Source organism: Lampetra fluviatilis, chromosome 16, assembly GCF_964198595.1.
Source record: "Lampetra fluviatilis chromosome 16, kcLamFluv1.1, whole genome shotgun sequence".
In the NCBI taxonomy this organism is placed as follows: domain Eukaryota; kingdom Metazoa; phylum Chordata; class Hyperoartia; order Petromyzontiformes; family Petromyzontidae; genus Lampetra; species Lampetra fluviatilis.
The window spans coordinates 6,861,544-6,875,508 of record NC_136290.1 but is presented as its reverse complement, the minus strand read 5'-3'; the positions used below and the strand labels follow the sequence as shown (position 1 = coordinate 6,875,508).

At 45.9% G+C, this 13,965-nt stretch overlaps 1 protein-coding gene across 1 annotated transcript in view; it reads right to left on the bottom strand.

Moving 5' to 3' along the window:
- Positions 1–5,454: 5,454 nt before the first annotated feature.
- LOC144936489 (voltage-gated potassium channel KCNC1-like) overlaps positions 5,455–13,965 on the bottom strand; it is a 57,991-nt gene continuing 49,480 nt past the window's right edge. The window contains exon 3 of the mRNA XM_078863593.1: positions 5,455–5,538. Coding sequence (XP_078719719.1) covers positions 5,474–5,538 — 65 coding nt within the window. The 3' untranslated portion in view covers positions 5,455–5,473. The remainder of the gene's footprint in view (positions 5,539–13,965) is intronic.

The following is a 13,965-nucleotide window of genomic DNA, read 5'->3' as shown; positions in this document are numbered from 1 at the left end:
GAGGTGGGCGTGCGTCCATGTAAGACGCCTGCACCATCGTTTCAATTTGACTCCTGTGCGGAAGGTCAGCAGTGATCTCGTCTCACGGGTACTGAGTTCTCTCCCTCCGGCGAAATCTCGGATCGCAACCACCGGCTTAGGACTTGTGTGTGTACGGTGGCGCGCATTGGAGAGGTTGTCTTGTTCTCCCGACATTTATTCTTTTAAATAAAAATCATAAATAAATACATGGATAAGTAATACATGAAGGGGGTGGGTTGAGGGGGTGGGGATCCCCACTGCCTCTCCGGTGCCGCGAAACTCTGCGGCTTTTTGTTGTTTGTAGTATCACCGAAGATAATGGGGCAGCCTTGTGAATGCGCGCAGACGTGATTCATACATTATTTAATATCGTGAGTTAGGGAGGTATATTTAGACAGCGTTTAGAGATGTAATTCATTGCATCCGAGTGCCTTAACAGGACGCGATCGTCTCCGCTTGAAGGCTCGTAATGTTAAACACGTGGCGTTTGTTTACTCGCTGCGGTTTAATTTCCACTTAGGAGCAGAGTGACTGACAGCCTTAGAGATGGCGAGTTCAGGCCAGCACCTAGAGAGTGCTGGATATATTTGAGTGCATTCGCTGTGCAGGCTTTTGTAACTCGTGAAAAGCACGAGTGCTTATTTTGCAGTAAATTCGCGTATGTGCGCTGCGCTTCTCTCGCAGCAGCGTTCGTAGCCAATCGCGCGAATCGGAGGTGCGGGGGGAAGGACAAGAAACTAAACACAACACGCAGTTCTAAAGAAATTAATTTTCATTCGAAAGAAATAGATTTTCAATCGTATGTGTGGTCGTCCTACGGAAATACTGACCCTGCCGCGGCAATGTGCAGCATAGAATGTGAACACAACACGCCCTAAATTTCGATTTAAAGCTTTCGTGACTGCAGGGATTCATCTTCTTGGTTCTTTCGGTAAAGTCACATGACTTTACCGAAAGAACCAAGAAGACAACACGCCCGATTGGTGAAATGATGACGATTTTACTTTGCGTTTTCAATTTAGAAATTTCATCTGTGCGCAAGCTCGATTCGAAATGATCGCACCGTTAATCAAAGTGCACGAATTGAATCTGCCTAATTTACATTGAGCAATTGTACATTTTCTGTGGTTAATCCGATGACCGGACGAACCCTAGTCAGTTGCGTAAAAAAAGAAAATAGCCATCACACACGCCACCGACAGTTTGAGTCCCAAACCGCCTAATGGTCGAGAATTAACGATGGAGGGGGGAGAGCGTGGCAATGGGAACGCGTCTGAAGGGAGGGAACGCACCGTAGACCACAAAGATGGAGCAATGGAATTGGCTTGTGTGCGGGCGGGTGCGAGGCGGATTGTTCCATCGCAGGATCGTGAGGTAGTAGTGGCTTGGTGGAAGCCTTCATCCAGCAGTGGATTGACCATGGCCGCTGATTATACATTTCTACGTACAGTGCCACATTGCAACATATTTGTTGTGGAAACGGCAAACCAAAAGACGCTGAGATGCCATTGCAAGCTGATGGTGGTCAAATTACCCAGAATGCACCCATTTTCATCAGATCCCAAAAGCCAGGCATGGCTTTAGCCTGGATAGAGCTTGGATGGATGACCACTGTGCATGCCAGGTTGTCATAGGCGACCCTGTGGCTCTGCTATGCGGTGGTCGCAGAGGGCAGTGCAGTAAAATCCATTGTTGTACCGTATTCTATATCCCCACATCTGCGCTTTCCGCCTTCACCAGCCCGCACCGATCAGCGCCAGTGAAGTATGGTCAAATAACCCCACGCTGTGGGTAGGCCCTCATCCAGCAGTGGATTGACAAAGGGCTGTACGTGTACACACGCAAATGTGCACAGTGTTCGTCACATTGGTGAATTCTTGTGTGCTGGTGTCACAACCCAAATTACATGCAAATGACTCAAAACATTGTAAAGGACAACATATAATTGTCCGATCTTCAATTGGTTCCCGGTTTTGTTGAATGAATGAATGAAAGCAACCTGCTGTGATGTGTGAAGAGTAAGCAAATGTTGCGCAGAGATGACATAGTCACGTACGAAAGTTCACCACTTAGAACTCACGCCAGCTCTTTGCGATGTCGCCCATTACATTTATTTGCAGCGCACAAACGTAACAAATTGGGAATGGGCGGAGGAGCGGTGCTTGCAGTGGCATCACGCGATACGCCATGAACCCATCCACCTGAGTTGTATTCCCGGCCGAGGCAAACATCGGTTGGCAAGTAATATCCGAACCAGTGCTGAACGGCCATCATTCCTAAGCCTGCGCTGAACCAGTGCGGTGAAGTATTGATTTGAAGCTTTCGTGACTGCAGGAATCAAATGCTCTTTGGTTCTTTCGGTAAAGTCACGTAGGTAGAAAAATAAAATAAAAGAAAAAAATATATCACGACGTTTCGATCGCAACACAAGCGGTCGTTCTCAGGCTCTCGCTGTAGCAGCTCTCTCGCTGTGTTTCTTCCTAGTTCAGCAGTTCCACTGCTGGATTATTTTTTTCCGCCTGAGGACGACCGCTTGTGTTGCGATCGAAACGTCGTGATAGATTGTTTTTGATTTTATTTTATTTTTCTACCGATGTGACTTTACCGAAAGAACCAAAGAGTGTGGTGAAGTATTGTCAAATAACGCCCCCCCCCCTAGCCGCTGCCACGTGACTGGCATGGTACTGGCCACACATCATCCTGCAGCGGGTCAGTAAAAGGACTGAACGGGCACTTTGAAAATATTCGAGATGTTTTGATTTATTTTACGTGTCGTTAGGTCCCACCGAATCAGATTACATAGCGAAACGTATTTTTTTAATCGTTTTAATGGCATGGGAATCACGCTTGCCTGGTGGGAGGAAAACCCTGGAAGGATATACCGCGTGACTTATGTCAATAGCCCATTGGACCACTTTGACAATCCTGCCGAAATTATCGTGAATCAATATGGGTACTCTGCATTTGCTGCGTGTTGTTTGTCCGTAGAAATGTGGTCAACCGATAGAAAGTGAATCGTGGGGTTAGCCTGTAGCGGGCAGTACGTCCAGTACATTTTAATAATAAATTTAGCAGAACGCGTCCGAAAAATGCAATCACTGAGGAGATGGAGCCATGAAATCGGTTCGTGCTCAGGTGCTAGGTGTATGTTTACATTGCAGAACCGTAAGAGATGGCGACGACTTGGGGAGGCCTTCATCCGGCAGTGGATTGATCATGGCTCATGATGACGACGAATGACCATAGATTGTCGGTGTAATAACCCTTCGTATTGATGGGATTTCTCCAGGCACTCCAGCTTGCGCCCACGAGCAAACATACTTGCTAATTAATTGGTCAAACGTTCCAAGCGCAGGATTTGCATGAGGAAAACAAAGCCCTGGCCCTGTCTCCTGAATAGATATATGAATACCTTTAGAATATTATTATTAGAACACATTTGTGTGCATCTGGGTGTAAGGCCGCATACCAAAAGGTTGTGAGTTCAAATTCTGGTTGAGATTGATGTACGTCTTCATTCCTCCGAGGTCAATCAAATGCGTGCCACCTTGTGGAGGAGTTAACAGTGGCTGTCCAATGGCTCTGTCTGTCATTTCGCTAAAGGAATGTAGAATTTTGATTTGAAGCTTTCGTGACTGTCACGGTAAAGTCACGTAGACTGTTTTAAGCCAGTCTGCCTCAGCAGCAGACCATGCTTTCCCACCTGATGATGGACGCTTGTGTTGTGCCCGAAAGTCGTGGTTTATATAATTTGAGACCTACGTGACTTTACCGAAAGAACCAAAGAGTATGAATGTAGAATTATCCACCACTGGCTCGAGGCGATTACCAGGTGAAGATCACCACCCCTTGCTCAATCAAGCAGTAAAAACACCATGCTTTTTATGAAATGTGTAATGGAATTGTATTTAAATAAACGGTGCTGTGCTGTGAGTAGACTCTCAGTGTGAAGGGGGGGGGGACTGCTAATGAGATCCAGATGTTCGAAACCGGTTCCAGAATTTGTTTGCCTAAACAAAAGCTCCGCCGGATAACATTGATCGGGAAGGCCAATAGGCTGATGGACTCACACGTTGAGTACGTGGGTCGACGCAGAACAGAGTTCTGCTTATGCATCATTCTAGAGGAGCCCATTTAATTGAGCAGGTCGCTCTCATTCATTGATTTCCCGATGCTATTCCAGAAACCAGCATCTCAGCAGTGCTGGCTCAGTCGTATCCTGCCTCTGGCTTTCGCCCTCTGAGCCCACATCAGCACCTTGCCTGGCTCACTGCTCTCAAGCCTGAACATCTCTCACAATAAACGTTATCGCTGGCGTCTCGCACACAATTCAAGGATGTGGCTACATCACTCATTATTTTATAAGAGAAAGCATTTTTATTGCAGCTCTGTTATAACAGTTTGATGACATCATCATTTTACCCTATGATAAAGAAAGCATGCAGCTCATGTTATGCATCTCTGGGTACCAAAGCATGCCCATATGTCAAAAATACATATGACATTTGGAACTCAAATTCTCAGAGACCACCCATCTCTTTAGGCTCCATACAAAAATCAAGTAATGTATCTCTCTAGTCAACATATTCACATACCCGATGATCAAGATGGAAAAATAGTACAGGCATAATTGCAGTTGATATACAATACTCTTTATATAACGATGCAAACATCGAAATGCATTGCATTAAACTGGCTACATCGTTACAATACATTGTTCTCGTGCGTTAAGCTAACCGCTTTTAAACACATACAGGTAGGAAAATAGTGGACACAATTTTAAGGGAAAAGTGTCCCATGTAAAATAAATGTTCATACCCTCATCTCAGGCTGCGGGAACAGACATACGCTCTTGCCAGCATAGTACTGTATATTTACAAAAGTCCTCAAACATTCGTACCACTATATAATTCATTTCTGGAGTGTATAGAAAAAAGAAAATCTGCATTCTTGGCATTGTACATTACCATAAACACCGCGGTCATCTGGCACACTGGCCGTTACATGTTTTGCATCGACAAAGCGTTTGGAAAAAAAATAAGAAATGTTGAAATGAAACTCTCGGTTGATTTGTCGTTATATTTTTTTTTACGTTTTTTTTTGTTTCTTTTGTTTTTATATTTGTACAGGTACATCCACTTTGCAGATTTACCGACTCAAATATCATGCACAAACCCCATGCCTAACCATTCACACGCTAAGATTAAAGTGGACAATCGTACAGCGCAAGTTTGAAGTCCAATACTCGACTCTCTTCCGTTGAGGTGTAACAGCACAATTCTTCCTGCATCTGTCGGTGAATTACTGTATATATTTATATAATCATATATGTTTGTATCTATTTATATATATTTATATTTTTGCAGATACTGGTTACATCCAAGTCCGAAAGCCACCATGAGATCGCTGACCCCCCCACCCACCCCCACCTCTGCCTGGTTGCGAAGTTCCATTAAGCCACTGTCACTGCGTCAACTTGGGCATAGTTGGCAATGATTAGGTTTTCCTTGAAGCTGTCTGTGGGCACAATACGAGCATGCACACACGCGCACACACGCGCACACACACGCACGCGCACACACACGCACGCGCACACACACGCACACGCACGCACACGCACGCGCGTACATGTAAGTGACACCGTCGCAATATGCAGGCAATCACGGGGCTTGCTCAAATATATATATATTTATGTATTCCAGAGAGAGAAAAAGAGAGAGAGAGCAAAAAGAAAAATTACATTCTGTCTGCGTACGTGAAAGAAAAAAAACACGCCAGTCGTGTTTAAGTCAGAAATGTATAGTTGTTATCAAAGGCGAAACAGGCGGCCAGGACGGCACTGATATTTTAATCGTTCAAAAAAGTTGCGAAAATTAAGAATTACTATCATGCGAAAATCATCCTAAATTTCGATTTAAAGCTTTCGTGACTGCAGGGATTCATCCTCTTGGTTCTATCGGTAAAGTCACGTAGAAGGGAAATAATAAAATAATAAAAATAAAACATAATACAATAATTATCACGACGTTTCGGCCACAACGCAAGCAGCCGTCCTTCTACGTGACATTACCGAAAGAACCAAGAAGAGGAAAATCATACTGTTAAACATACGAATTGTTGTCGTCTGTGGTGGCAACACGCCTGTGATTCAGCAGCGCCTTAGAGGTCGGCTTTGCGGTTCACACTGAGCTCATCACGTGGTGCGAGATAGGCAGCCTTCTGTGGTCTCTGTAGGACACGGTATGGCGTGGAGGATTCTGGCCCTATCGGTGCGAATTTTGTGGTATGGCTTTTCCTGCGGGGCGAGTAGGGCTTTCCTTCCGCATGCCAAAAATAGGAAATGAAACGGTCCCAAGCAAAGAAACCTCCTGAAAATGAGTCTTGAAGCTTAGTCGAGACGTTCCTGGTGACGACACAACATCGCATACGCATGCACAATGTACAGCAACGGTGACTTGGGATGCTTCAGGCTGGGCTGCAATTTAAATGGAGCGTTACGAGTGAGGGATGGCAAAACATGTTTGAGAATGGGATGCAAAAAAAAATCCTCGTTTCATGGTTTTTGTTTTCTTGTTCATGTCACTTTTGTAAAACAAAAACAATAGCTCACCACCGTTAGTATAATTGCACATGAAGAGTTAATGACAAAAGCACATGGGTTTTACAGTGACGCGGATTTCACAAAACCTGGTGCAGTCTAGCCTGAGTGTTCGCAGTTGTATAAAAAAAAATCTCTAAACACATTCGTCAATAAAACTGTGGCTTAAATAATGTAAACAATATGCGACGTTTCGGGCAATGGACCTTCTTCACAGCGCACGGAGAAGGCAGAGAGGTCGACTTGCTCTCTCTCACTTGTGCTTTGTGCACCACTGCCAATTCGGTATCACCAAAATAATATATTTTATGTTGTTGGCAGTCACACACGTATATATATTTAATGAAATGTGCACATCGCCGAATTCTGATAAATCGTTTACTGTGGCAGAGTTTAATCTCTGACGTTTAATATTGAGAATGTTCTCTCTGTGCATCTATCACCGTATCTCATTGCTTTGCACAGCGAATCGATGCCGCCGCATTTGCGGTGACATCTCAGTGGCGTTTGCTTGGCACGCGGGGCTAATGCCTCGCTGGGGTACTGCACCAGCAAGCACGATCCCGGGTTCATGTCCCGCGGTAGGGCATCTGCAAGCGCGAAGGGGAAAAAAACATGCGTGCCGGCGCTCAATTTAACCGCAGTCAGAGAGAGCGAGCAAGGAGTGAGAGCGAGACACGGAACGGCGCGGCTGACACGGATTTTACGTTCATGCAGAAAGAGAGAAGCTGCGTTTCGCCACAGACTCAGAAATTTGAAATGTAAAAGGGGGGGGGGGGGGTGACTCCTTGGTTTTGCACGAGCAGATGGGACATGCTAACTCGAGTTACTTTCGCCGTCTTGTGGCAGATCGGCGTGCGTTCGCATTCCATGCCGATTGAACAGAACACGGAGCGAAAATTCTGAACATCACGAGGCTGCACTTTGGCCTGCGTGAAAACCAAATGTAAAAGAAGGGGTTTAAAAAAAAATATCACAAGTATGAGTCACTGACAACAGCAACAACAAAAATCCTTGAAGGCTGGCAAAATGTAAACACACGGGTGCCAAGGGAACAAAAAAACTGAAACGAAAATTCTAGAAATATGCGAGGGGTTGGGTGGGGGGGTGGGTCCAGTCTGCGTTTGTCAATCGAATCAGGGCTCTGAGTAAACAAAACAAAAAAACATTATTTAGAAATTCTATTTTGTGGATTAATGATTTATTGTTAAATAAATAATTTTCAGCGCTGCAGCGTGGCAGACCTCCCCCACACACCTCTTCTCGTGCCCACGCCGTGTCGGAAATGGTGGGTTGTTTGACCATACTTGACCACACCACGCTGGTCATTGCGAGTGTCCTCAGGATCAGAGCACAGTGCGCCTACCACTATGCCATCGCTTCATCAAAAGAAAAGTATATATATTTAACAACATAACTACCTTGTTAAAATAAAGCAGACGTATTCCACTCAAAATCTAAACAAATATTTACAGCTCAACAGTTTTTCTTGCAAATATGCATTTGGGGTTGCAGATCCAGTGGATGAGATACAAGGATACACGAATTATATTATCATGCATATCAGAAATTAATTAGTTAGCAATCTTTTCTACATCCATCGCAGGACGAAGGCCTCTTCATGGCATGTAAGTGATAGCTGTCGTTTGTCCAAACGTTATCACGGTGGCCAGCGTGTGGGTTGGCAACGGTAGAGACCATTTGGCAGATGGGGTTCAGCACCACCCCAGATATCACTCGCCACTCACATTAGCCATGGCCCAGCATCAAACTCGGGTGGGTAGTGGGTTCATAGTACAAGACCCTCATCACTTTGCCACTGCTCCATCCCTGTTCATTCACATAGAGAGGAGATAAAAGCGCAGTCCTGCAATATTCTTGCTCGCATCACTGCTGGCGGAAAGGGCCTCCACTCGAGGTAGCTCTGGGGGGGGGGGGGGCATTTGGCCTACTCTTCCGCAGCGGCCAGACTTCTCGGGAGAGGTGGGGAGCACCCGCACTTTAGCCCCACTGCACGCGCGACGTGCCAGTCGACAGTCGCGGGGAGGAGGGAGATTTAAGAAGCTGACCCAGTGTTTGGATGGCAAGCCAAGTGTGCTGGCCGTTACGGCAAGAGGCGAGTACTGTTCGTACTACTGCTATTATTACTATTATTCCTCTACGTGGAGTAATTTCTCCAACGGTCTAATTGGAAACCCGATGCCATTTAGCAAAACCCTTGCGTGATTTAGTGCCAGATCGTTTTTGCTATGCACATTCAGGATTAATTCGCCTTGCACACCGCGGGTAACGAATGGAGTGAACTCGCGACGCATTTCAATCACGTCAAATGTGGATTGGTGCCCATTGGGGGTGGTGGTGGTGGTGGTGCAGTGGGTTAGCACACCGCGCTATGAACTCCACGACCCGAGTGTGTATCTGATCCGGTCCTCAGCTGCCACTTCGCCAACACAAACTACTGAGCACTGTGGTGAAGTATGGTTAAAATATATCCCTACAAATGACAACCTGCTGTTTTTTGCAGTTTTTTCCTGGATTTTTCTGTTGCGTGTTGTCACTTTAAGATGTTTCTTGTTCATGTTTTTGTTTGTTGCGGTTGCATCCGTGTCAAGAGCCGCATGGCTCACAGGGTTATACCTAATAAATGAAACTGAAACTGAAACCTCGGTAGGGTTTCATCCTGTGGTGAACTGATACAGGAATGTAGAGGATTAGTTGTTAATGTTATGCTCATTGGGTATGGAAGCGCCCTCTGGCCACACAGATGGCAGCAGTATGCGCGATGCTGATCTAAACATTGTATTAATTTTTTAAAGGCCACTAACTTACGAATGCCGTATGAAAATGTTGGGTGTACCCAGGGCAGGATTAAGATTGTGTAGGCCCCTGGGCCACAGGTACTGTGAGGCCCCCAGCAATATTTTCAAAATGAAAACAAATTTCAAGAAAAATGACATTTATTTTTACGAGGCTAACAACAAATAATATTCAGCATTCACAAATGAATTAACTTTTGACACTTAATCTCTGGAGGTCCTCCAGCTGGCGGATGCCCCTGGGCTGCAGCCCCTGAAGCCCCCGTGCCTTGATCCGGCCCTGTGTCTACCACATCTAATAGCCCGAGTCAGGGTTGATTAACAAAAACACACGAGTACCATTTCAGACTCTGCCTTCTCGACAGACCTGTTCTCCACCCGAAGAAGGCTGCTTGCGTTGTGGCCGAAACGTCGTGAGAATTATTTTATTATGTTTTATTTTTATTATTTTGTTATTTTCCTTCTACGTGACTTTACCGAAAGAACCAAGAAGACACGAGTACCACTTTGCGGGAAGTCATGCGGACTGACTGGTGACTGGCACGGGAGTGTGGCAGGTCCACCGCCGGCTCAAGGCTCGCAAATGGAGTCGATCCCCAACAGCTGTTGCTGCTTTGAGCAAGGCGGACATTGTGACTTGACTTTTGATTCTACTCATATCCAGCTGGTCTATGCCGTGTAAAGATCCCAGTGTGTGTCAGGAGGGATTGATGAGGACATGGGGGGGGGTAGAGGACCCCGTGTGTTTGTTTAACAATGTGCACAAATAGAGGGGATTGTGAGGAAGAGGTCCAGGAGAAGTATTGCATGAGCAGGCTAGTTTTTTTTTATGATTATGGACCACATAGACCTTTTGGGAAGAATTCCGTGATCAACTTGATTGCTAAACGACATGGGGTTGAGGCAGGCGACAAATGCCTGTGTTACAAAACGAGTCTAAACGTTCGCGAATCGATTTCAACGGAAGCTTTTGAAAGTCATGTGCATGCAGGAGAGAGACCCTTGGAATCCGGTGGTAGAATAGGTTCAGCAACTTTGAAGTCCGGAGTAGAGCGTGTCAAGGAATGATTTCGGTCGTAATCAGGAAGGGGAGCTTGCGGTTTGTGGGACACGTGCAGGATGAAGGGAGACCGCTTCTTGGGACGCGGCGTTCGAGTAGCCACTCAACGCTCGCTGTGACCAAAGAAACACCTCAATGTTGAGATGAGATGATAAGAGCACGCCTAGGAGAGGGGGAGGGTGGGTGGGTGTCAGCTCTGCACCAACGGTGGGATCTAGCAGAAGGACGCAGGCGATGGCGAGGTGTGGTCGTATCAAGGCCATGCCCCCCCGCCCGCCCACGTTGACTTCATCACTCGATCGATGCTGAATCGCACCAGCTCGTTTGATTGGCTGCTTCACGCGGAATGGGAATGTGCCATTCACAGGCGGAGTTTGACTTATATATTTGGTAGGGGGGGGGGGATTTGCTGTGTCCCTGACATTTGGAATAGCGGGTGCATATAATTACATATTGATAATCTTAATTGTAAACTACTGAAAATAAACTAATAAAGGTGCCTCGTTTGGGGTGGTGGGGCATTATACCCCCCCCGCCCCTCCCCCCCAAACTCCGCTCATGGTGCCATTCGAGGGCAACAAAAACCCCAGCACGTTCAACAATCACACTGTGACCTGAAAAGGAAAATACATATGCAATAGGTGACGTTTCGGGCAATGGTCCTTCTTCATGGCACACATCATTTACATGTGCTCTGAAGAAGGCCCATTAGCTGAAACGTCACCTGTCATGTATTTTACTTTGAAGGCCACAATCCTGTGTCCGATTGCGTTGAGTGGTATATTGTTTGCTAATTGTGCATCACTGCCAATGCAGAAGCATGGGAAAATAAATGACTTAACATTCCAGAGGGTCATGAAGACAATAACTTCTGATTCTTATGCTTGACTCTTTGGATACCGACACAACCCAGACTATTGGCAAAACACAAACATACAGACAGACAGACAGATATTTACAGAGTGTGAAAAATAATAAGAGACCCTTTCTGACAATAAAACAGGTGTTACGATGTCCAAACACCACAAATAGAAACGTATTGCGAGGAATCAAGTCTGCATCAACCACACGTACTTGTGGCGAAAATGCAAACAAACATGCTCTGATAATATAATATGTGTTGTCTTTGAAACTGATTGGCCTACACCAGATACAGCCTTCTATCAGAAGGTTAAAGCAAATTGTTATTTTTCATACTTTGATAATTGCTAAAAAGGTACGAAGATGTCGTTTTTTACATAATTAAAAGCACACATATTTGCAACAATTGTGAGGGTTTCACCTCAATCATTAACGCGTGTGTCACCTTGTTTAAAGGGCTCACGGTCTTGTTCTTACACAACACCGGAACAAGATTGCGGGAGGCTTGTCTGATCGTGAACAATAATCAGCTTGATTGATTGGTGGTGGGATTGAATTGCAGAGTTCGGAAAAAAAACCGAAGGGAACATTTCCTACATTACAAAATGTCACGTTTCAGATTGTACGTGTGCCACATTGGAAATGGCGTTTGTAAAAAAAAAACTTACAAAAACCTAGTTTTCACATCTCCATCCAATAATATACCCAAGTCTGTCACTGCTGATGATACCCATACAGGTTGAAACCCATTCTGAATTTGCTCGTGTAAGCAAATAATGCTGCTGCTGATGCTGAAGAATAATTGTCTGGAAAACGAATCGCCCGATGGACTACAAAACTAAAATTCCATTTATATGTGGAGACAGAGAATGCAGCTCTATTTATAAATGGCCTTCATTCCCAATAAACAACACTTCCGTCTGCGCTAAACTCGCAACTCTATCAATGCTGATAACGCATGTGCACTGCGATACTGAGCATTACGTTATGGCTTAGGGGTGGCATCAACTTGAGGCCGGGACATCGCGAGCGGCCTGTCATTCAGGAGAATTCGTCAGCGGGCCCATGATACGAACGCCAGTTGGTGGTCCTGAATGGGCAAAAACCTGGCTAACTCAGCCGAGTCTTACATTGGTGGTCAATTCACATCTAACCGATTATAGAGTTCCTTCCCATCGAGCGAAGGGTGACTATGGGAAAATGAACAAGACTTCAATGCAGAGGTCGCAAACGGGTTTTGATTCCTCACCCGTACCCGTACCCGGCCGCACCAGGGTCGAAAATGGGTACCCGTACCCATACCCGGCCGGGCACGGGTACCCGTTCCCTACCCGTACCCGTACCCTACCCGAAATTAGTGACAAATGGTTACTCACCAGTGACTCACGAACTACCCGTACCCGGCCGCACCAGGGTCGCAAACGCCTACCCGTACCCGTACCTGGCCGGGTACGGGTAGCCGGGTATCGGGTAGGGTACGGGTATCGGGTACCCGGTTGCGACCTCTGCTTCAATGACGGCTCCAAGGTCGCACACGCACGCTCTCTCTGCCAGTGTGGAGTCAGTGTCCGGAGGTTCGCACCCACACCGCAGTTGGCCCCGAGCGCCTACGAGGAGCACTTCTGTTTTGGCAACAATGTTGGCCAGAAGGAGGTTCGAGCCAAGTCCGAGGTGAGACTGCCCCCAAGGCAGGGGGTGAGTGTTGCCGGCGTGGTGGGTGGGTTTGGGTTTGTGGAAGGCGGAGAGCTGGGTGCCATCAGCTGAGAAGGGATGGGTGAAATTTGAGGCTGGCGGATAACTTCACCAGGTGGTAGATTGTGGATGTACAGGGTGCTTAAACAAAAATGTTAACACTTTGTATTGGACTATCGTTTTTAATGGAAAAGGAACGGATAATGCACTGTAACATGATAACAAATGTGATGTTAATAGCTTCAAAAAGTCAGTCTCCACTTGTTCGTCACCATTGTCAACGCACGCCTGGAATCTCCAGAGCCCGGAGGCACATTTCTTGTGGCATTGTTGCCAATTGTTGCAAAGTGTTAATATTTTTTTGAAGCACCCTGTACACACATATATGAGCCACTGAGTCAATCAGACATCTCATGACTTAAATTTCGATTTAAAGCTTTCGTGACTGCAGGGATTCATCTTCTTGGTTCTTTCGCTAAAGTCACGTAGAATGGAAATAATAAAATAATAATAAAACATAATAATTACCGAAAGAACATAAATATTATGTTTATTTTTTTAATTCTAATTTTTGTACTTTTATTATTTTATTATTTTACTATTTCCATTCTACGTGACTTTACCACAAGAACCAAGAAGATGAATCTCATGACTTGTTTATCAACGCTGGACACATCCACAACAAGTGCACCTACACGTGCATGCCAGAGACAAAGACCCCCTATTTAGTCTTGCAGGCTGTAAGGGGGGGACAATGCTGTTATTGCGAGTGCTACTAATGCCGGCGTGGTGCATTTATGGACGGTGGTGGCCAGTACCATGCCTCGCCACCTCTGCCTCGCCATTGCTCACACCATGTGCTCATTTGAGGGCCTGAGTCGACATAGTGGAGGCCCAGGGCAGGTTCATATCCCACC